The following is a 23776-nucleotide window of genomic DNA, read 5'->3' as shown; positions in this document are numbered from 1 at the left end:
TATGCAGAGAAAGAGGTATTTCCCTTCCATAGCATAGCAGCTCATTCCTGTAAATTTTTCCTCTCACCCTGACTGCCTCACTGAGTAAGAAACCCTGCACATGCTAAGCTGTGCACACACTGGTGGGGATCTCACCGTTCGGTACCAAAGTCTGCTGGGACAGCCAGCGGTGCCCAGCAATGTGTGCCTGTAGTCAGCACAAAGCTGGGAGCTACAGCCTGCACAGTGGCACCAGTTCAGCATGACGGGTTTTAGGAACCTGGTTTGGGAGAGGTGGCTCTGGTCTGGGCCAGGGTTGCTTCTGCGCTCCCCTGCCCAGCCCTCTCAGGGTCTGCAGTCTCTTGGCTTTAGCTAAATCTCAGAAAACTGTCAGAGAAGTGTACCAGGCCATGCCCAAAATTGAATCGTCCAGTGCTCTTGATAAACACCTGCAATGTTATTTACCAAGGCAAGCAGAATTGCTAGTACATACTTGCTGCAAAATTTAAGCAATTTTATTTGTTTCAATTCAGTGTTAAGCCTGCCTTGAAGAAATAATTAATTGATTTCTACTTCATCCATGAGTTTTCATCCCAGCCAAGAGACAGATGACTTCAAATCTATTTTGTTTTTCAGTATACAGGCTTCTTCGCACAATAATTTTAAAAGAAATTCTATAGATTATGAATATTCATGTAATATTATACAATACATATTTAACACATAAAGTATACATTTTTAATCAGTGTCACTTCGTAAGTCTTTGCGAGAAGATGCAAAACATGTTTAATAAAGCTATTTGCTTTTGTTCCTGTTGTGTATTTGAAAGGCCACAGATTTAATGTATTCATTAAGATGTAAAAGGCAGAAATTCTTACCCGCATTCACTGGGACACTCAGTACAATTCCGAGAGAAATCAACGTGGGGTAAGTAATAGCAATCCCAAAATTTAGTAGAATATTGAATGCTGAAGAAGGAAAGAAAACCACCTTTTATTACAGTGAAACTAGGCAGAGGGCATATCACTTGAAACATTTATGCTTTATTACTCCCTCTGTATGTTGCTCAAATAGAAGGCATATTAACTTCTGTGGTTATTTGTGGAAGATATCTGTGGACAGATGTCTGTCTGCTGCATGTCCATCTGCCTGAGACATTGCTGTTTCTGGGGAACTCTATATCTGGCTGGAGTCCAGTGGCAGGATCAGGGTGAGGTTTGGGTACCACCTGTCTCTCAGTGTAACGTGCAGTGGTTTCCACTCTCTATACAAATCCCCGATGAAAGGCTGAACACTTTTCATCTGGGAGATTTCAGCCAAACAGTCGCTTCTGTCTGCATACTTCTTTTGTAGAAAAGCTGCCTCCAGCCACAGCTGAAAGATGCTGTAAATCTAACCCTCTTCCAGACAGGAACTTGCTAAATACAATTTCATGCAATGAAATTATAATATCATTATTAATATCATTATAACTGATTGGTTATAGTATCACTCCATTGTAATACCATACACTGTTCATGGAGTGTCTCATAAGAAATTAATAATTGCTTTGGGCCAAATTCATCCTTTTTTTAAGGTTATTCGCTTTAGCAAAGTCAGGAGAGCCTTACCAATACTGAACTCGTCAGGAGCTGGTGCCTCACTATCCTCTAGTAGTAGCTATACATTGCACACCCAGTGATTGCTTGCAAAGTGTTGCACTACTTGCTTACGGAAACCTTCCACTGAGTCCACTAATAGGCAAACGGAAGGTACTTCTAGAGTCAAGTGACTGTTCAGGGAAAGAGGAACGGGGACTCAACATCAGGATGGAGAAGGGCTATTTCTAGCAGAAAGGAAAGGAATGTTTTAGGAGATGTGATGCCGTCATCCAGTTTAGGGACCAATTGTGGCAGCACAGTCAACACATTAGTTTAACAAGGAACAGCATCACATTTCTGATGACCATGAATCATTGATTCCCTTGGTGGCACAGCAGTGGCAGCAGAAGAGAGGAGCACCACCTACCAAATTCCCATCAGCACTATGTAACGCTGCATTTTCAAAAGTTTGCTGCTCTTTAGGAACAGCAATTAGCTATTACTGAAGTCAGCAGAGCTGCAGGAGGCTGGCCTTGACTGGCTTGGCCTAACCTGCTTCCTCGGGAGATGCTGATGAGCACAAGCTAATGCCCTGCGGGCCGGGCTGCTTCCCATCACAGCCTGGGCAAGTGTTGCTCGTCTCTGTGAAACAGAGCTCATGAGTAGGAGTTAGGAAAAGCTTTACAGTTTAGTCCCACAGCACCTTCTAATGACAGCCACAATATTTTAGTTTGGTAATAACAGCAGGAGCCGGGCCTACATTGCCACCTAGGAATGGACACTCTGCATGATTTCTCAAATTAGGTTGAGAAGAAGGGAAGACAGTTCCAGTACATCAGAGGTCTGCAGCTTCCACCAGCAGCCAGCTTCTGGCACCCTCCTCCACCCTGAGCAGTGTGAGAGCCCCCCCATCTACTCACTCAATAAGAGAATCGAAAATCCGCAGAGGTTTCCCCAAGGAACGATGTCAAAAGAGCTCCAGTACTCCACTTTGGTAAAATAGAGGATGACAGGAATACAGGTAACGAAGAGGACGTTGAAGACAGCTAACACAGACAGGAATAAGGCAGCTTCTCCAAATTTAGCACTGCCCAAAAGAAGTTTGAATAAAACCTACAAGAGGAAAACGTGAGTTTTAACTCTCTTGCACCAGCCTGGTGTCCTGACTCCAGTGGCTCCTGGCATTGTGGCCCACTGGCCAGTGCTTGGGGCCGATAGGCAGGGTGCTGAGCAGCATCAGTCAGCAGCTAAGTGGTGGTGCTTGCTGGGCACTTGAGGTCACTGCTCGTGAAGCTTATGTGCCCCAGCCTTCTCCCTCCTGGCACTCCCCTGGAACACAGGCAGGGGCAGCTGCCAAATGAGCCCATGTGGGAAGGGGACTCAGCACCTTTGGCCATGCACCTCCCGAAAGGGAAGGCTGCTCACACTAGCCTAGACCCTTCAGTCTTCTTCCTGCATGCTCCCTTCAGGAAAACCTCCAGAAAAGCTGACAGGAGAAACAGAAGATTTGGTGGAGCAGGGCAGGGGGAGGAGAGGAAGCAACGTGGGTGATCTCCCTGCGTAAGACATCACTGGTCCAGGCCTTGAGCTGCCACCTGAAGAGCGCTGCAGTGGTGAGCAAGCACAGTCCACCATGGCCTGCCTGCAGTGCTGGACCACATTCTCCCTGGGAACTCGTCCCCAGAAGGCAGATAGTGCCACCGCAGCCCTGCAGCCCAGACCCCAGCTGCAGTCTGACTAATGAGACCACAGAGGGATTTAAAAGCTTTGGTTTGTCAGTGGGAGAAGGGGTAAAGAGAGGGAATGAGGGATGCTAGTGGCCCATTTGGGGAGCCCCCACAGATGGGTCTGGTCTGGAGTATGCCTCAGTTTCCCACCGCAGAACTGCAAGAGGATCTGGTGGATCCCGTGGGCTCTGGGTACAGCTTTTCCCTCCACAGGCTGCAAACCAGGAGAGCTGATGGACTCTGACTTACTGGTTTGTCCTGGGATGGCAGGCCCCCTTGCCAGTGTCAGCTGTCTCTTCCCTTTGCCTGCCCAGAGCCCCACAGGCATGTCTGCAGGGCCGCTGTGCTCGTGGGGTTGCTGCCCGCTCCCATAACCTCACAGCCATCACTGACCAGTGCAGCTGTGTTGCTGCTTTGCATAATGGAGCAAAATGTCCAGAAAGCCACCTGAGGACGGCGGGTTAACCCTGGCAGGGTAGGTAGCCAGCACAGGCAGACTGAAGTGTCCATGCCTGGGGTAGGAAGGCAGGTCAAGGCAGCTCTGCTGCATGTGGTGCAGCTTTCTGCCTGCAGATCTGCCTGCCCCTTCAGCATGCACAACTCATGGAAACTGAGCCAGGCTGCAGAAAGCAAGAGCAAAGTGGCAGCAGCAGAGTGACATTCATTGCAGAACAAGCTATACAGCTCCATCTGTGCTCGCATGCTCCATCTGTCCTCTACACTGCAGAGTAATACCCTGCCCGCACTGCCACTGTCACCTCCCCGCCCACCGGCTATGGTGGAGTGGCCCTGGGACCCCCATCCCTGCAAGGAGCTGTGGTGCCATAGGAGAGGGGGCAGAGGTAGGCTCTAGCCTTGAATAACCCTGCCTGCCTGCAGATGATTCCAGAGCCATGGTGTTTCCCCGGGTCTGGAGGGCAAGGAAACGCTCTTTTAGAGGAAAGAACTATATGAAACTTCATGAGCTCCCTTACGTAAGACATACATTGATCTGAAAAAGTGAACAGAAAGCACTGCAGCACAGTGCTGAGGGACACAGGCAGATGCTTCTCAGTTTGGCAAGTTGTGTTAAGGCTGTAGGGCTTGCCTGACAATTTTTGTTGAAGGACTGGTATGGTGCAATTCATTAGACCAGATGGAGATGTCTACACCTCGTCCTAGTCTACATGTCCGAGCCAGGGTGGGTGAACCACTCTGCAAGTGCTTATTCCTCAGTGTGGACTGCAACTCTGAGCAGCACAGAGGCAAATGCACTTACATGTCTCAGGCTAAGTGAAATGGCTCTCCGCCCAAGCAGAGAAGGCTGCATGTCATCTGACACATAGTGCAGCTTACCCAGCTGGTCAGGATGAGACCTTGATTCATAGGCATGTGCTTTGGGTTTTAAGCATGTGATTACTTCCAGGATAAGCAATACTTTAAGCCCAGTGTAGGCTATGTATGCCACTGAAGGAGGACTGGCAAGGGGAGGTAGCAAAGTAACTTAAAAAAAGCTAGATCTGCAGGGTGCTTCCAGAGAAATTAAATCCAGAACCTGTGGAAAAGCAGCCTAATTTTTCAAGAAGGTGGGACAGCTGTAAGTCCTCCTGTGGGCCCTGGAGAAGGCTCTTCCCAGGAGGTAGGAGTTTTTGTCATAAGTGAGGGCAGACATCAAGGCAAGGGAATACCTGAATGCAGTGCTGCAGCGTCAGTGTTTACAGCAGAGCCCCTCAAAGAAGGGCATGTGGCACCGAACTGCATGAAGGTTTGCAAGTAAGGCAAGTGCAATTAAAGTGAGTGACGGGGGTGACTGGCATCTTTCTGGGGGTGAAGAGCCAGGTGTGCTTACCTTGTAGAGAGCAGACATTGAGGCAGAGCCCACCACCAGGGCTATCCCAATAACGGAGTGGCTGTGAAACCCATCAGCATACGTCATCATAACTATCCCCGCAATAGCAAATATAGCAGCCACGATCTGGTTGGAGGTAAAGAAAGAAAGAAAGAAAGAAAGTGTTACTGGAAAACCACCAACGTGGGAAAACACAAGAGCAGCTTTAAATGAGAGGGCAGTACTTCTGCATCATCTGCTTATGTAGAAAACCAGTAGCAAGCCCAGGTCAGTACTGGCAGAGCTGACATTGACTCCCCTTGTGGTTTCCCTGGCTGCAGAGAAGCTACAGACAGAGCTGTGGAGGAGCGGCTGCCTTGGGGGGTGTGCAGCAGGCCAGACCGCATGGCCCCCGTCCCGAACTGAGCTGAAGTGGGGATTTCATCTCTGTCACTGAGCCTCCCCATCAGTGGATCCCTGCAGCCTGTGTGTGACAATAATACACAAGTAATAATTCCCTGGTTCTTGCAGGAAAGGCTTTGAGTCCTGTGGAGGTTTTGGAGGAAAAAGATTTTTGAAATAAGCAGGGGAATAAAAATCATGCAAATGCTTTCCAGTTCAGAAGTGTAATTTCAGAGAGTAGGGGGAGGTTTAGTTAGCCAGCCTGGCGCACAGAAGTGTCTGAGGGGAGGTTGTGCAAAGGGAGGTAGCATTCATGAAGGCGGTGGACAGGCAGCCCCTGATTCAGCAGGGTCAGCAAGAGACCCCCAGGTCCTCCTGCCAGATGCCTCAAGCCTCCCCAGGTGGTAATTCTGGGGTGAAGATGGCTTTCTGCATGCTCCATGCTTCCTGGCTCTGCAGTGGTGTGAGGGATGCCCTGCACAGACCACATCCCCTTTGGCTGTACAGTCATGGTGATGCCTCTAAGATGATTGGGATAAAGGACTTTATTTTGACCCACAGCTGGGCCAGTGCCAGCCAACTCTCCTCTCTCCTGGGGCCAGACCAGGGCCCCATCCACAGACTGCAACTGCCTACACATCCAAGAGCAATGGTCTCCTCTCGCCTTCCCCTTTTACCACTAGTGATGCTGGGGCTGCAGGGGGAAAGCCTGTATGCCAAGCTCTGCTGCCACCTGATGAGCAAGCTGTGGTGGAGGGGCAACCCTTTACCAGCTGCAGGTCCTCTTCCCGACAGCACCAGCAGTGTCTTCCATGGATTGAGCTGGGGCTGGTGCCAGGGGGCACCTATAAATCTTCCACAGACCATCACCCAGCACATCCCTTCTGCATACTGACATCAACACCTTCAACTTTCCCTAACTTAAAAAGGCCTAATTTTTGCAAACAGAAGGGGATCAATTTCTCCATAGGTGTTGCTGTATAATGGCAGGGTGGTATAAGTGTGGAAAAAAGCCCAAATCAGCAGAAGCTGACACTGCCTGGAAAAGGCAGCTGCTAACAGCATCTCAGCAAGAAGGGGCTTGAGTCTAGAAATTGCTGTACTTCTGTTCAAGAAGTTGCATGAGCGCAGCTTTGACAGGCTGCGGAGAAGGCAGGGTTTCCCCCATCTGCTCAACCCCTTGCATGGCCCAGCCAAGGGGCAGCACATTCTGAAGATGCTGATTTATGACCTGAGCAGAGCAGAGCCCACTGCAACGTGCAAAGGCTGGGTGCACACACTGCAAATTTGGAGAGGTTCAGATAACAGCGTCTTGGCTTGCAGCCCTGTTGGCATCAGATCTTTCTATGCACAGCTGTGGGGCACCATTTCTAAAGCAAAGCTTGGAGGTGGTGTAACTGGGTCCCATGGTTCTGGACAGGCTTCTTCTTAAGGCAAGTAGAGGAAACCCTCCAATGCATGGCTCTACAGCAATGTGGGGCTGTTTCAGATAGGCAGGACTGAAGAAGCTCAGCAGCCCTCAGCAGTTCTCTCATGTCATGCTGGTGCTTGTCAAATAAAAATTCAGACACTCTGTGTGTCTTCAGCAGCACAAGAAAAAAGGTCACTGAATGAAACTAGCATGGGGCAGGTGCAGAACAACGAAAAAGAGATTTGTCTTCACCCAACATATAATTGAGCCAAGGAAAGCTTTGCTGTTGCACACTGTGCATGTGAAAAGTTTATGTGGATAAACTCATGGAAGAAAAAAAATCCATCAAGGACTATTAACTATAGGAACATTGCTTCCATCTCAGGAAGTCCTTGAGCCTCAAATTGCTGGAGGCTGGAAAGTCTCATCAGAAAATATCATTATAGGCTTTTCCTGTTTAGACAGACTTTTCTAGGTGTCCACTGTAGGCAGCTGCTGGAGCCAGGCTCCTGGGGCAGACGCACCTTTGCTCTGACTCAGCATGGCTCTTTATACAGATGCAAGACACATGGCTTGAGCTTATCTGAAAGATGGCAACTTCAGCCCTTCAACATTACCTGTGCTACGGGCCAGGTGGCAAAGACTGGATGATGCAGTGTTTCCGGTAGCATCTGCTCCAGGCATGGCTGTCTACCATCCAAGATGTGTGGGGCTTGTCTGGCTTTCACTGGAGAGCCAGGTGGAGACCACAGCCACATGCCAGGCTGTGGCAAACTGGGTAACTCCATGCGTATCAGCGAAGGGAGCCTGCCTGAGCCCCTGCTGGCAGCTACAACTCCACTGCAGTGGAAATTTGAAGGGTGCATTAATGAACTGCAGAATAAAAAGCATCCAGTTTTGCTTTTAACATAGTGACTGACTTCAGAGCACCTTCTGGGAGGCTGGGTCTCTGCCTGGTTGGAAAGGAAGACTACCATTTGGGATTTGATAGTATATTTATTTCCAAGTCCCACTGGCAGGTGTGCTTGTCTATACATTACGTACACAGGAGGTACTTGCAAGTGATGTCTCTCTTTGATCCTGAGCTGTTTTATTTACTGAAGCATGGAGGCCAACACCGAAGTCCAATATCAAAGCAAATAAATGCAGTCTGCAAAGAGTTTTGATGGGGCAGAAGTCCTTGCCTCTTCTGTCAAGCATGTCGTGAGTGTCAGATGAGTCTTGGCCTTGCCTGTTGACATGCCAGGCGTGCCACATATGCTTTCTCTGGAAGCCTTTCAGTCTGTCTGTCAAGAATGTTGTTAGCAGCAGTGACAGGCTGCTTGCACTGCACCACGTCAGTGCTACCAGTCTGCTGTTACTTGCAAATGCCTCAGCACCACAGGGCTTGCAGAGGCAACACTTCAGACACTCACAGATTCATTACATGTGTGTCTTCCCTGAAAGCAATACAAAAACTCACAGCTCTGCTGGACAGACTGTGCTCTGGGCACAGTGAAGGGAAAGGGGGAGAAATGCAACTTCATTACATGAGATGTAGGCACTTGCAAGTGCCTGAGTGGCAAGGGTGGGATTTTGTAGCTTGCTCTTACATTTAAATTCCAGCCAAATTGTGATTTAGTGCTTGTAGAGCTAGTAGTTACGCTTCTGAAGGCCAAGTGAGATACCTGTATGTGCTTAAACACCTGCTCTCCCCTCCAGTGGGTGTGAACAGGGACACGAAAATGTGCAGTCAGAGCTTTGCTGTGGCACTGTCCATCCTGCTGCACTGCTGCAGGGATGGAGAGGAAGTGTGAGAGGGCTCCTACTCACCACAGGAGAAGGCACTGTCCCCTCTGCAGCCTCATCTGCTAGATACCCTCTCAAAGGTTGCTTCTAAAAAGGTCAGCAGCTCTGACACAATGTGGGCCCAAAGGACCACGGGCTTTGAGGCTGTGCTGTGTGCTGGCTCACAGTCCATAGATCCCTTCTGGAGAAACCCCAGCAGCTGTCCTTGCTCCTGGTTGCCAGTCCCAGGAGGAGAGCTTTGTTTTGGGGTTCATCCTGAGGCTATCCCCCAGCATGCCAGGCAGCACCACCCTCACTGCTGGTTGTTTTTCACATGGGCTGTACAGAAATGGGAGGAAAGAAGGAAGAAAATGCATTTCACGGAAAGACTTCACACTACCTCCCTCTGCAGACAGGAGTGTCCCCAGCACTCCCACTGTGTCACACAAAGCTGGGCGGCAGGACTGCTGTGCTGCCCCGTGCCCTGACAGTCCCTAGGGACAAGCATCTCCTCACACATGTTCTGCCATATGTCAGGATGCCATGTCTGGTCTGTCCGAGACCAAATAGCTCAGTCCTCCTGCGAGTCCCTTCCCCCTGTGCCCAGGCCCCTTGCTGGCCTGTCACCAGGGTGGGAGATGGCCATGTTACTCCTTGGGCGTGGAGGTGGACTCTCAGGAAGCCACCTCTCCACGCCCAACACCCCCACACCCCCCACACCCCCCTCCCAAGTGTTACCCCTCTCAGTGCCAGATGCCACTGTGAGGGGCTGGGACACGTGGCAGAGGCATCCCATGGCCCCCACTGCCCTGGCTCCCACTCTGCATCTCTGCTTCATTGCTGCTGGGTTTTGAGCAAGTCAGCCTTTCCCAAGGCAGTGCTGATAAGAAATGAAGGACATTGGTCATGACTGAGACCACCACTTGGGTCTGCTTCCCTGCTCCCTCTGCTCCTTCCTGCCCCTTTGGGAAGGGGGGATCCAGAGCAGGATTAATCCCCCAGTGCTTGTCACTTGCTGTGGCACAAGACCTAACTTGGCTATGAAGCTGCTTGAGAGCCCCTGACCACCTCAGCTCTTCACACATGACCACACACCCGGGAGAGCATGAGAAGTGTCTCCGCTCTGGCGTGTGCATGCCCGTGTGTGTATCCCTACACATGGGTGGGCTTCTTCCTCCCATACCTCAGCTGTACCCAGTGGTGAGAGATAGCATGTGCAGACCAAGGAGCAAGCTGCACATGCAGGAGAGCCACGGTCAGCCCTCCACACACCTCCTCTCTTGGCATCCTACTGGCACTACAGCTGACAGTGCCACAAGACAGCTGAAGAACACAAAAATATGCTTTTTTAAAAATTTTTACTTTTATCAAAATGGCCAGCATGTCCAGCTGGGATAACAGTGGCACTTCCCTGCTTCTAGGATCATTTCAGGACACCCTTGCTTCTGTACTCAAAAAGCCTAGTTTATTTGTTTTCAGGGTACAGCTACCTGGGCAGGTGGGTGGGCAAATGCAGACACCGGCTGGGCTTTGGCGGGTACATATTGCAGCCTCTTGGCTGCCACCACCACAATGCCAGCCAAGTTCTCCTGCAGAGAGAGTGCTTCCCAAAAAGTTAACTCTTGCTTGCTTCACACAGTGAGGTATAACAGCCTCTTCGGAGCACTGAAAGCATCACCCAGGTATGTGAGCAGACAGTTCCTCAAACGGTGGGCGGAAAATAGGTATTATTATCATTATTGCTGCTAACATTAATAAGTGCCTGCTAGTGCAGAGAGGCAGGATAGACGGTCTGGTTCCTTCTCCTTGCAGTTACTCCTGGCGCTGGCATAGCCCCCTTGGCCCTGGGGCAGTGGGATGCCAGAGGATGCCTTGCGCTGAGGGCTGCCAAAATGTCAGCAAGGTCAGCAGGTTTCCAATAACCCTCACAACATGCAGCTCTGTTGCTGCTGTGACATGAGTGTTCACATAGGGTCTAGGACTAAGGGCATAAGCAAACATTTGGGGTGCTACAAGGAAAGCAATCCCAGGAGAGGTGGACCCGCTGCCCTGCTGCAGATTGTGCTGCCTGGCCCCGTGCCCACAGCCGCTGGGCAGCTGCAACTCCCTATGCACTAGCATTATGCTGATCCTCCACCTGCGACACACACACACACTTCATCCACGGGTGGGCGAGGGTAGCCCAGCTCTCCTCACCTCTCCACAGCTGCTGCTGACTGACATGGGTGCAAAGGATAACCGTGTCACCCTGCAAGCCTGCTGTCGCTTGTAGGAAAGTGAGGGCCCCATTAAATTCACAGGCTGGGAACAGAAACGCGTAGTGTGCAGCTGGGGCTTGCAGGAATGTGCTGTTAGAAACAACTAGGTCTGGTGCCACAGACTGGCAAGTCACTTGGAAGGGCCCAGAAAAGGCTGACACATGTCCACAGCAACATGGAGATAGCAGCTATCCTTTGTGCCACACTCTGGAGCAAATTAACTCTTTTCTGAAGCAAAACGTGCAAAGGCACCAGGCGGGGGGACATGGGGGCTCTGGGAGCTCACGGATGCCTGGGCAGGCTGACGGGAAGGATGTGTCCCTGCTCTGCAAGAATTTCTGTGCCCGCTCAGTCATCTGTGTGGGGTTCCACTCAGCCAGCCGGATGGAAGAGGAAAAGGAAATGCAGAAGGACGAGGGGGAAGAAGGGAGACAGAGATAAGGAGTCACTTACCCTCACTCCCATGAACCTGTCCCTCAGAACGATCCATGAAAGCAAGAACACAAAAGCTTTGTTGCAGCAGAACAACACGGAGACATCCGTAGTGTTTATTTTCTTTATTGCATGTAAGTAAAGGTAGTTTGTGAGGGTCCAAAGAACACCAAAGGGTGCTGCTTTGGTAAAAAACACCTTCAAAGTCAAGCCATTGTCTCCAAAAAATCGGCAGCACTCCCTAAAACAAGGAGAGAAAGGCAGCGTTATTACACAAGCCAGTCACAGTCTGCAACAAATAGATGGGTTTCTTTTCTTTCTTGCTCATCTTCTTTTTCTTTGGGGAAGGAGGGGCACACACCTTAAAGAGGAGAAGAAAAACAAGTTTCAGCATCTGCTGCAACAGCCTGCACCTGCACCAGGTATAAACACATGGGGGCTGCAAACACAGAAGGGACAGCAACCGAAGAGCGAGCAGAGCGGTGAAATCTCACTTCTGTCATGAGCAACTTCACAGGGGACATCTTGAAACAGTGTGGGGTCATCCTCCTCCTTTCACCTCCATGGGGATGCCGAGGGGACAGGGCTGGCAGGAAAGCCCCTTGCTCCCCACTCCTGCTGCAGCCATGGGACCTGGCTCAAAGCCCTGACAGCAGCAGGGGCAGGAGGAGGCAGCTGGCAGCTGCCCACTCCCACTGGGGCGAGGACATACACCCGTGCATGACACAGTGGCACTTGAGGACAGTCAACAGTGGTGCCATGGCCTGTACTGGCTTTCCTTGCTTTCAAACCTGCAAAACCCCTGAGGCCCTAAAGTACTACAACGAGGTGCTTTGACAAAATGTGCACAAAATTAAATTTTTCACTGACAATCAATGCCCAATAGGTTTTCACTGCTGCCTTGAATTTCAATCTGTTTGTTTCCTGAGACTCAGCATGTAAGGCTCATAATTTGGAGTCTGGTGGAAGTGTGATTTTGATCCACTTTTTCAGAAGATGGGGATGTCTCAGGTGATTAAAGAAACCAATCCATGCTCTGAGCCTCTTCAGATTTCCCACATCACTAGCTCTATGGTTGTCTATACCCCTTCTGTGGCAGCAGGTACAAGGCTGCAGGGTAGAGAAAATACATCTTTTGTGTTTGCTGCATTTTGTTGCCTGCCAGTCTCTCATACAGCATTATGGCTGCACAGAACTTGCCTATCTCTTGTGCAGAACTTGGCCCATCTCTGGATGCGATGACCCTGGGCTTTGGCTGCTGTACACGGACATTTTAATCTGAACTGCTGGTTCTGAATCATGTCGTTCAGTGTTACAGCCAGCACATCAGTGTCCCTTGACTTGTACAAAATTACCTGCTGGCAGCAGCCTATTCCTGGCTGAACCTCTTAACCGCATCTCTGTATCAGTAAAAGAGCTTCCCTTCTGCACCACAAACTGCAGCCTGACTTCCCACCTGCCAGCACCATGCAGGGCTGTTCGGGGATGCACACAGCACTGACAGATGCTGCTTGTGCTCAGCATGTGGCCTGGATCCACTCTCCCCTTCCCCAAACACTATACCCTCTTCAAATCTGTTTTTTAGCCCTGTGAAGCACTGTCTGGTTCAGCCACTTGCCATAGGGGTTGCAGGCAGTGCACGGGGATGCAGAGAGACATTTGTAAAACCCAGTCCTGAACTTCACTAGAGGCCTAAACCTGCTTCTCAAGGCACCAGGGAGGGTTTGACTGCCAGGGTGTCACAGGCAGGCAGTCTAATGCTCCGAAGACAAAAAAATGCAGGCACAGTTTAAATTAAATGATGTTAAGTAAGATTAGTATGAGAGGGACAGGAAGGCCGTAGTCAAATTAAAGGACTAAAATGGAATTTATATTTGGATTCATTCTGGGAAAAAAGAAGTTCCTCCTGTCAAAAATCTGTTCCCCACATATAGAATTGGGTACCACTCTTTCATATACAGTAGAAACACATGATTTTACTGTACTGTGGGCCTGATTCTTGTTTAGCAGATACCACTGGATCCATACAGTAGCACAACCTGACACTCACCCCCATATCTGAAGCACCCAGTGTAGTGCCGTGATGCCTTGAAGGACAGCCTTGCCCTGGCACAGATCAGGACCCTGAGCTGCATTTCCCCTTTTTGGAGTCTCCTCTCACTGGCCTATCCAATAAAGCTTCCTTTTAGCTGTTTTGGCTGGTTTCACCAAGTCTAAATTGCTTCTTGTAGGCTGGCTGCAGCTTCCAAAGGAGATCTCCTTATGGCAGAGCTTCCTCCGTCTAGCAAAGGGGTTGTAAGGGGGCTTCTCCCTGAGGACAGCTGGGGCTGTGGAGGGTGCTACCAGCTCTGCACCCATGTACACAGCAAGAGCCATTGTCCAAAACGGGTGCACTGCTGAACCGTGGGCTCTTTGTGGAGGTAGCAGATGTGTTAGATGGCTTTCTTGGACATGGCATCTTCAGCGAAGCCTGAGGAGCATTAGGGGAAATTTGGTATGTTTTTGTGTGCCAGGATGACTATATACTGTACAATAACCCCCACACAATTAACTGTGTCCCCAGGTTTCCTACTGCTTGTTGGGGAAACTGATTTTTCCTTGGTGCCATAAGGCAGCTTGTGAAGCCATTCAACGAAGCATTTGATGAAGAGATTTATCAGTAACGGTTGATAAATAGTTATGGGAAGCAAGAGGACTATGATATAATTTACACTGTAATCCCAAAACAGTTGGGGGATGAAATCACTCCAGAAAAACCAACCTTCAACTTTAAATATTTTGACAGAACATTTTGGACACAGTTTCTCCTGCTGTCCAGTAATTTCAGTTTTGTCCACAAGGATACCTTGTACCCAACGAGTATCCTGATGTTTTATGGATACTCTTTGGCAAAAACTGAGCTTGTGTCCTGTGGTGCTTCAGGCATGCCTGGTTGTGCCAGAAGAGCCTGTCTATGAATATTTTAACAATATCTGCTAAAAAAAAAAAAAAAAAAAAACATCCTACCCAGAGGGCAGTCTGAAAAGCATTCAGTGCCCTTTGAAGCCCAACTCAGCACTGTGGACTCTCATGTGAGGTCTGACCCTAAGTCTCCCAAAGCCCCAGGACAGAGTGGGAGCTGGGGTTGATTTCTTGATGTTTTACAAGACAGCCTCTTGCAGATCTACCTGCCCACGGCAGGACACAGAGGGAGTCCTCTGCTCACACCAGAGCAAGCTGGCTGACTCTGGGTCAGTGGTGAGGTGGCACTGGGTACCTCCTCCCCAGGACAAGTATGCAGTGGCAGTGGAAGAGCTGCTGGGGAAGCACATCTCTCTGCAGGGAGACCATCAGCCCCCTCCAGCTCTGTCTACTGGGGCCAGTTGTCAAGCTGTCTCATTTCCAGGATAAAATACAAATTCTACCTTAGTTTACTTAGGCTTTGGTGAGCTGGTCCTGCTGCACAGATAGCTCTAGCTCATCTGGGGTGAAGAGGGAGGGTTACCGAATGCCTAGAAGCTGCAGACTCTTCTCTTTGTTGGGTTCGTCTCTGGGGCTAAATCCCTGCTGTTCGCTAACGTGGGCAGAGGTGCCCGAGGTGTGCTTTGCAAAGAAAGCAAACAAGGATCCTGTAAACAGGTGCTCCCCTCCCCTCTGCTCCTGGTACTTGTCCCCAGAGTGAGTTTTCCAGCAAGCAGAGCCGAGTGGGGCTGTCACAGCGTGCACACACAACCAGTCTGTCAGTCACAGTCCTCTGCAGGCTCCCACTCTCAGCTCACACAAAGTATGTGCTGTTGCCCCTCATACCTCAGGCTCAGTGGGCAGCTTTCAAAGACCTTCTGGGCCATACACCTACAAAAGAGAGAGTCCCTGGCCTATCTTAAATAATGGCAGTTAATAACAAGCAACCTTACTTACTTATAGAGTGTATATTTATAATGTACCTTCAAGACATCCAGCTGGAGGAGGCCCTGAAGATGCTCCGGTAGTGCCCTGTGAGATGAATGTGCATGCGTGTGGCTCTGAGTCCCAGGGACACAGAGTGGTAGTGGGGAGCTTCTGCCCACTGACCTTAAGGTATGTACAAGCAACTTCTGATGTTTGAGCCAGGAACCCAGGCTCTTTCAGAGTCACTGGAGATGCATGTTCCTGAGCTGCCTTTGCTTCCCAACTCAGGAGGCACTGAGCCCAGGGAAATGCTACTTCTGTTCCTCTCCTTCAGCTCTAAAAGGGAACCCCAGGTGAGGAGCACAGACACAGGCACCTCTGGCACACATCTAGAAGGAGAAGTCCCACCCCCTGTGTTATCATCAAAGAGTGACCAAACCTGCTGCCCACATTACCAGAAATCCTATGCCTGCCAGTCTCACCTACCACCTCAGCCCAAAATCTACCTTGCTGCTCTCTTGCTGATACGATTTTGTTTGCTGGGCTCACCCTGCTTTGCACACTGAGCTGTGGGACTTTGGGTGTGGACAACAGACAGAGAGGCAATGGGGAAATGCTGATGCAAAGCTCGGGCATGCCCTGGCCCTGTGCATCCCTTGGCCACGCTGGGCACGGCTCCTCCTGGGCAGGGAAGCTGCCCTGCAGACATCCTGCAGAGCCACCCTGCTGAGATGATTTCTCCTCAACCTCTGTGTAATCCTCCATGCAAGGAGTAAATTCCTACAACTGCTGGCAAGGAGCTTTGGTGTTGCAGGATGTAATGCTGTATTTTTGAGATAAACTAGCTTCCTGCATTATTTTCCTTGATTTTGCCCTCATGAGCTAGAGCTCCATTGTAATCACAGCAGTTGGTTTACAAAATAAATGCAAGGCATTAGCCAAGGTAACAGCAAAGGCCTGTGTAAGATTGGAATGGGAATGTCAAAGGAAGGGAAATGTACTGGATTAATCGCTGCAGCAGCAATAAAGAAAAGCTTGCTCCCACTCAGAAGTGTCATATCCATGTTCACAGACAAGCTGAAGGCTCATGACTGAAATAAAAGGCAGGATTACACTGCTGGGAGGATACATGCAAACTGAGAGAACTGCAGCCTGGTTTCATGTGGCCATTGGGAAGTGTTTCCAGAGAGATGTTACACAGTGGATGTGCTCACTGTGGGGCGTTGCTGAGGGGGCTGCTGCAGCAGGCATCTCTGCTGTGTGTAAGGGTAACGGGAGGGTGCAGGTGAGAAAGAGGACACATTTGACCTGGTTGCTCCCCACTTGCTCAGGATGCCAACCGGGATGGTTGGCATAAAGCCTATGAAGCCCAGCTGGGAGCAGAAGCAGCTGCCTGACTTTCAGCGCATTCTCTGCATGCAAGACAGCCATGGGGACAGACGGAAACCTGCCTGTAGGTATAAAGTAAAGCAGTGAGCACCACATGGCACAACACAACCCACCTTGCTGCCGCTATGTCACAAGCTCCCCTCAGTAACAGCCCCCAAGCAGGGTTTAGCAAGTCCTGACCGGCACCATCCAGGCTGCACATACCAGCGCTCCTCTCCCAAATGGGGATTGTGGTCCCCTGCCACTTGTCACAGGGTGCCCTGACAATTTGGCCTGATGGAAATGTGTAATGTCACTTGGGAACAACACGTAGCTGCTATGGCACTACAGGAACTGTGCTGGGATGAAAGATACTACAGAAAAGCCTAAGGCATAGAGATCTTACTGTTTGTATTTTTTATTCTATATTGTTTGCTGGTTCTTCACATCTTTCACATACTAGTTCTTGTTTTTCTTCATAATCTTTTTAGTGTGTATCTTCATTAACCAGGCAAATGGCAAATTAGCTCTGCCCCATTAGACGTGTCTACAGCACAATACTAGCAAAATACCTCTGTCACTGGAACCGAGCATCCCCAGTGAAGTAAATCAGAAGTCCTCAGTAACAAAATTGCATGCTAAGTAAGAGTTAATCACATTGAAAGCAGGTGTTGCAGTCAAATAAAACTTGCAAATGAAATATGACAGTAAAGCTCCATTTTTTCCCCACTGAGCTCACAATTATATGTTTAATAATATTCACCTTCCACTGCCTGTTTTGTCTTTAACTATTGCTAGGTAGTCAGGATGTTTCTCCACTATTTGAACCTCATGCAAATGAATTTATAAAGTTCTGCCAGGACTAGAAGGAATGCTTTTCCCCCCCATTTTGCAAAAATATCCCACATATGGAGTGGAAAGGTAGACCAGAACCACAAAAAACACACACTGTGTTCCCCTGGGCTGGGGGTTTGGTCTCTTGACTTACTGCAGAACAAACCTATGCCAGAAAGCATAAGCCATTGAGTTGCCATAACATCTTTGAGAAAGATGCAGCAAAGTAGAAAATATCTGGGAGAAATACACGCCCTAAGGGAATACTTTGCACAAGTCAGTTATTTCTCCTTTCCAGACTGTTAACTTTTGTTACAATTTTCTCATTGCCTCAGTGTTCATACTGGAGCCTTCTCCTCCGAAGCAGGTGATTTTTTTTTTTTTGTAGACTGTGCTTCTTACTTTGACCTTGCAACGTCTGTACCTGCAAATTGAATTTGGCTAAATTGCTCCTGATTTTCAGCAGAATGAGCATTGCCTCCCTGGAGCACAGCAAAGCCGCCACTGTGCCAGTGAATCTGGCCTCTTGATTAGAGATTGGCAGGCAAAACGTGTTTAGCTAATCCCCGCACTGCTAAGGCCTGGATAAATAATCTGCAGATCCACTGTTAACAGTCATACATTCTCCGTTCAAGGTATGGAAGAAGAGACATGGACTAAAATGTCATGCCATGCCTTCTGGGAGGAATTGCAAGGCAGTTACAGCAAGCAAAAGCAAAGAAGACAGACAAGATGCCCTGGCTTTTAAGGAAAGTAAAACCAAGTTTAATTTCTCCCAGTGAAAAAAAATATCCTAGGACATTTTTTCATAATTCACCCTGTTAGGGCCACAGCATCCCTCATGCATTACGCTCACAAGTGGATGTAGGTAAAAGACTGCTGTACAGGTAAAAGACACAAGTTGAGCCAAAATATTCCTCAAAAATTATCTCCAGGAACGTACATGGTGTGTTTCCCAGAAAATAGGATTATGTCTCCAGCTCTGCTTCCCTCACCCTCGAGCCAGTGCTGACCTGAAGGACAATCATGACAAAATCAGCCTCTCAGGTGAACAGATTTCAAAGCAGTTCAAGTGAAGGGTGAGCTCATAAAACCCATTTTACAGAGGTGCAAGCTAGGGCACAAAGAAGTGAAGTCCCCGGGTGCAGAGGCAGGATGAGGGCTGCCTGTAGGCTGTAACTTCAGAGACCTGACGATTTGCTTTTCCTGCATATTTATTTTATAGCCAACTCCTGTTACTTATCAAGACAGCCCCCAAGTGCCTTTTTTCCTGAGTCACTGCAGGTTCACATGCCAGCAGAACAGTTGCACGGAGGCTCCTGTGGCGTGTCCCAGATCATAAAATGCTGTGAATAAATTCGCTAGCCTCAGCACTTTGCAGAGAGGTACCCAGGATCCTGCCATAGCTTTTATTGCCCCACTGGTCTCAGGCTCCTACAACAAAACCCGTATACTCCTGCCTCCAGCTTTCCTCCTGTGTACCCAGAACAACTCAGGAAAGCTGCTTCCCAGTGCTGGGAGGGCACAAGCTCCTCCTCGGCTTCCACCAGTCCAAGACCTGTCCTGGGCATGCCAGTGCCCCTTGCCTATCCCACTACCTGCACTGCCTGCTGAGGCACACCACAGCCCATGGCCATTAGCCAGAGGACAGGGCCAGGCGAGCAGCTGCGTCACTCCTCAGAGAGGCCCTGTACTTATCCGGTCTGGTCTGTCTGTGCTGGGGACTGAACTAGGATTGCAGAGCCTGGCCCTTTGTTCTCTCCTTATACCCTGCCTAATGGGAGAATGCAGCCCTGCAGCCTGGCAGGTAACATCAGCCCCGGTGACAGCACTGGTTTTTGCACTTGGAGGCAAGGGGTGTCCCTTTTTTTCCTAGAAAAAGCCTGGCATGTTTGAAGTGGCTGTTTAACCAATACTGACCACAGTAATGGCTGGTGATGGTGCACCATTAAGCTGTTTAGTGAGTGAATCATCATGATCAGGCATTTTTCCTTTACCAGATCTGTGCCTGAGAAGAGCTGAAGAAATGCTTGGCTACTGTCAGAAAATCTCAGGCTTGGAGCACCCTGTCTTTAGAAAGGACAAGATAGCAAGCACAGCCTGTCACAAAACCATCAGTTTTGCTGTTGATTTCACAGGGAAAAGTTTCTTTAATTGCTCCTGTCTTCAGGGTCAGGTCAATTTGAGATCATGTCTACAAATCTTACGTGGCAGGAAATTCAAACAGCAGGTCACTCATGGACCGTGCTGTGCTGTGCCATGCTGGCATGCTGCTCCCAGCCCAGCAGTGAGCCAAGGTCCATGCCAAGCACATCCATCCACAGCCACCACAGTAAGGATCTCAGCCCTCCCTGGCGTGCCCCAGAGGGGATCCCCCCTCCTGTGCTGTCCTTCGATGTGCCTTTCATCTATTCTAGGAGCTTCCAGATCATTTGCATAAAATGCATTCTGATAGGCAATAAAATGAGAAAATTGTCTTCTCTTAAATGAAACAAAAAATCTCCAGGCTGATTCTTCTTCTCTGAACTAGAGAGACAGAAGCAATTGGTTTTGCTCAGCGCTGTACACGTGCCAAACTAGGCATTTGCACAATAAATGGTCCCAGGAAATGCTCAGCTATGGATTTACATAATACACCAGAATGGCTCCAAAAGAAGCAAATAATACAAATCTTACAAACCACCTGAATACACATTTCCAAGACAAGTCTTAGCACACACTCAGAAACCTTAATGAGAGACTGTTTAAACTAACATTAAAAAAAAAAAAAAAGTTTAAAAGAACAAGACCAAACCACAGGGAAGATTCACATACTGTAAACTGCCTTAACAAAACATCAGGCTGGGAGTCTTGGGCTTCAGAAGCACAGGGAAAAGTCTGCAGCTTCCTGGGTGGGATGGTTCTCCATCCCAGTTTGCTGTGTCTGGGGCACTAAAACTGTTCTGTTTGCCTCCATCCATGTCCAGTGATGAGCTGTAGTCCTAGGATACACTCTACAGCTTTACGCATATGACTGCAGCAAAGGCTGCATAGGATGAATATTTAATTTAATTTTTGCACCTGAACATACTGCAGAATTTTGCATCTAGGTTGTGGGAGCAGGACCACTAGCCACCCCTGATGGGACATGAAGAGAAGGTAAAGTCGAGCAGCACCACTGCACTGCTGATACTTTAGAGAAAGAGCACCAGCTGTAGCAGTGTGAGCAGACATTGCAACAGATTTCCCACAGAGCCACAACTATCCACAAGCACCAGAGTGAGCTGAGCTCACTCTGGGGTGTGTTATCACAGTGATCAGATGGTTCCTCTTCAGCTTGCTGCATGGGGCAGGCTGGCATCTGCAGTTCTTCCATCAAGCCGGAGAGAACATGCCATTTTGCAGCAAGTATTTCTGGCAATAAGCAGCTTTTAATGTGACAACACGCACTCAGTGATCAAACAGCTGAAGTTATCACATGGTGCATTATCCAGCATTTTCTGCCTTTACACTCTAGGGGCACCCAGAGCCTAAATTGCTTTTACTCTTCTAGATAATCAGCATTATACAAATAAAATGCAATACTGTTGCTATATGCAAGCTCCAAACACCCACAGACCAGGCAGACATCACACTTGGACAAAAAGATGAGCTTTTTAGTCACTATCAAAGACTGCTTAATGCAGCAGCTGGTTACTGAGCCCATGAGGAGATGCAACTCTTGACTTAGTCAGGTGTAGCATGCAGGATCGTCCTTAAATCTTAGTCAGAGGCCACGAGACCAGTGGCCAGGAGGTTCTCAGACTGGACATTTCCTCTCCACAGCAGCAATGGCTGAAGCTGGAAGGGGCAGCAAGGGAAATGAAAGCTTCACAGGGGCCTGGGGATTTCTGACATCTCCACGGCAGAGGGATGGTTCCTGCTGTGTTTGGGGCTGGGCTGGAGGACTAGCATGAGGGATCTGGCCCATTTGCATGGGGGGGTGTGAGGGAAGGAGGTTATGTCACATTGGGACCTGATGTCATGCCCAAATGGAGTAAAGAGAAAGGACTGTTGGCTCTGACAGAGCCATGTCAAGCCATGTGCAGGCAGGCCAAAGCAGAGTGGGAAGAGCAGTTAGTGAGCTGTGTTGAAGCTAATGACGATCCTTACGGAGTTATGGAGCAAACTGGCAAAATGAGCAGCAGCAAGTTGCCAAACAGTGTTTACTCAATAATTCAAAAAAGCCCAACAATGGAAGCAGGGAATTCCTAACAGGGCTCTGTAACTTTGCCCTTAAAACTGCCTTTCTGCCCAAAGCAAATATCACATTGATTCTTTAAATCTAATTAGTGTGGTGACTGTGGCTGGCATCCATTCTGAAGACCACCATTACTGGTTAAAGACTGCACTGCATCACCTCTTCCTCCTCCTTGGTTCATCAAGGAGCGATGAGGACAGGGAAGGCCTGATTCGGGAAGCACGCTGACACAGCTCGGGTGTTCCTGCTGCTTGCAAGAGTTTTCAGCTCAGCAGACGGCCTGGTGAGCAGGTGCCCTTAAAGCCTGACCCCGGCAGGACTGTTCCTGCTTATACTATGCGCCTAATGACTGCCATCTTCAAAAACAGGGCACCGACTGCTCGGAGAAACCGAGTGTTAATGAAGTCACATCTTCCTGAGGACCTCCCGATGCACCAGTCAGGTAGAAGTGGCCTGGGGACACTGGTCTCCAGAGGGACTGCTGCCCCCCGGGACTCTTCCTCCTCACTTTTATCGTGTGCAGCTAAAATTAAAAAACCCTGCAGGGCTCAGCTCTGGCACTGCTGGCCTGCAGGGAAAGCCTCTCACCTCCGTGGGCTCAGCTTTCCCCTGGGTGCACAGTGCAGCCCCACTCTGGGCTGGGGACAGTACTGCCCCAGCCTCTCCAATGCCCTGGGGCTACACCCCAGCTTTTGGGAAGGGCACCCCAAGGTGTCAGAGGAGCTGCTTCAGGGCCCCTTTCCTCATCCAGCAAGGCTGGGTGCTGTGCTGGGGAGCAGGGCCTGTGTCCGGGGCGGCCTGTGGGATACGCTGGCACCGAAGTCACACCTCACTTGTGTCTTGCATGGCCCAGACTTCACATGAATGTGTTTGCTAATGTTGGCCTTCAAAAGGTGAGTTAATCGAAATCTTTGGGGAAAAAAATCCCAAACCCACATTGTTTTTAACGTTACCTAAGTGGACTAGGCAATTCCCTGCATGTCCCAGCAGTTTGGAGAGGCATCTCAAGTGATGTTACACTTCATTTACTGAAAAGATAGAAAGTCTCCCAGGGAAAGTGCTGGAAAGGGCACTGGGAGGCTGAATTTGAGGTCCATGGGGATGCTCTATCACAAACTCCCTGTGTGAGCATGGCCGAGTCACAGCCAGTCCCCCCTCGGCTCGGCAGCGGGGTGTGAGGGCACAGGCTCGCTGTTATTTCTCAGGTCTGTGTTGAGGTACATGCAGGCAAGCATTAGTGCGGCATTCAGCCTGTGGTGAGGGACAGCATATACAAACTAAGGCAGAGAAAACCTAAACATTAGGCTCTCAAGGCTTTCACTGCCGGAGTCAACATCGTCACTGTTCTTCGTCATCTTTCAAAATTTCCATTGACGTCAGTGGATGTTCTGGGTGTGAAAGGCCTGCAGAGTCTGAAACTGTACAGCTATCATTTGTGGATATCTTAAGCATGGCCTGATGTGATTTATACCTGGCTTGTGCTCTTCAGCTGTGACCTGAACCACTTCCTACTTTTTGGAATAGTCAAAAATGAAACTTTTAGGAGAAGATGGCCAGCTGGCCTCCTGTGAATTGGATTTTTGTGGATGGTATAGGCAGACAAAAAAAACATGCAAGAGTAAAATGCTTTTCTAATAGCTTCTGTATTGGCTTCGGGAAATGGGGGGTTTGGCTCTGCTGATTTAGAAGCACAGTGCTGACAGGAAGGGGAACAGTTCTGTTGTGTCTTGGGAGAGGGAAGAAACAAGACAAGAGGCAATTGAGGAGAAATGTCTCAGCAATAACACTGGCTACACAAACACCTTGAGACAGCTATTACTGAAACATATATATATGTAGGTTGGAACATGTATCTAGTATACATACACTCACATGCACATTTACTCTGGACTTCTATGCTTGTGGATTGTCAGAAAGACTCTGCATGGAGATACAGTTCTAACTGGGCATAGCCCTGTCAGCTCACGGCCCTTCTCACTGGTAATGCTTAGGCCATGGGCATAAACTATTGGCTCTGTAAATCCTCACTCCATAGTAGCATCATGCTGTAATACAGAAAATGAGGGCAATAAATCAACTTCATAGCCTAAGCACTAATTTCTCAGCAGCATGACAGGGAACTGGG

At 49.2% G+C, this 23776-nt stretch overlaps 1 protein-coding gene across 1 annotated transcript in view; it reads right to left on the bottom strand.

Annotated features, from left to right (window-relative positions):
* SLC35F3 (solute carrier family 35 member F3) overlaps nt 1-23776 on the bottom strand; it is a 178787-nt gene that overhangs the window by 1988 nt on the left and 153023 nt on the right. Inside the window, exons 3-6 of the mRNA XM_026846268.1 lie at nt 11385-11604; nt 5115-5240; nt 2480-2672; nt 858-947 (exon numbers count right to left, since the gene is read on the bottom strand). Of these exons, the coding sequence (XP_026702069.1) occupies nt 858-947; nt 2480-2672; nt 5115-5240; nt 11385-11604 (629 nt within the window). The remainder of the gene's footprint in view (nt 1-857; nt 948-2479; nt 2673-5114; nt 5241-11384; nt 11605-23776) is intronic.

Source organism: Athene cunicularia, assembly GCF_003259725.1.
Source record: "Athene cunicularia isolate RWA chromosome 3 unlocalized genomic scaffold, athCun1 chr3_part1, whole genome shotgun sequence".
NCBI lineage: Eukaryota > Metazoa > Chordata > Aves > Strigiformes > Strigidae > Athene > Athene cunicularia.
The sequence above is the reverse complement of the archived record's forward strand: the minus strand, read 5'-3'. Positions and strand labels throughout refer to the sequence as shown.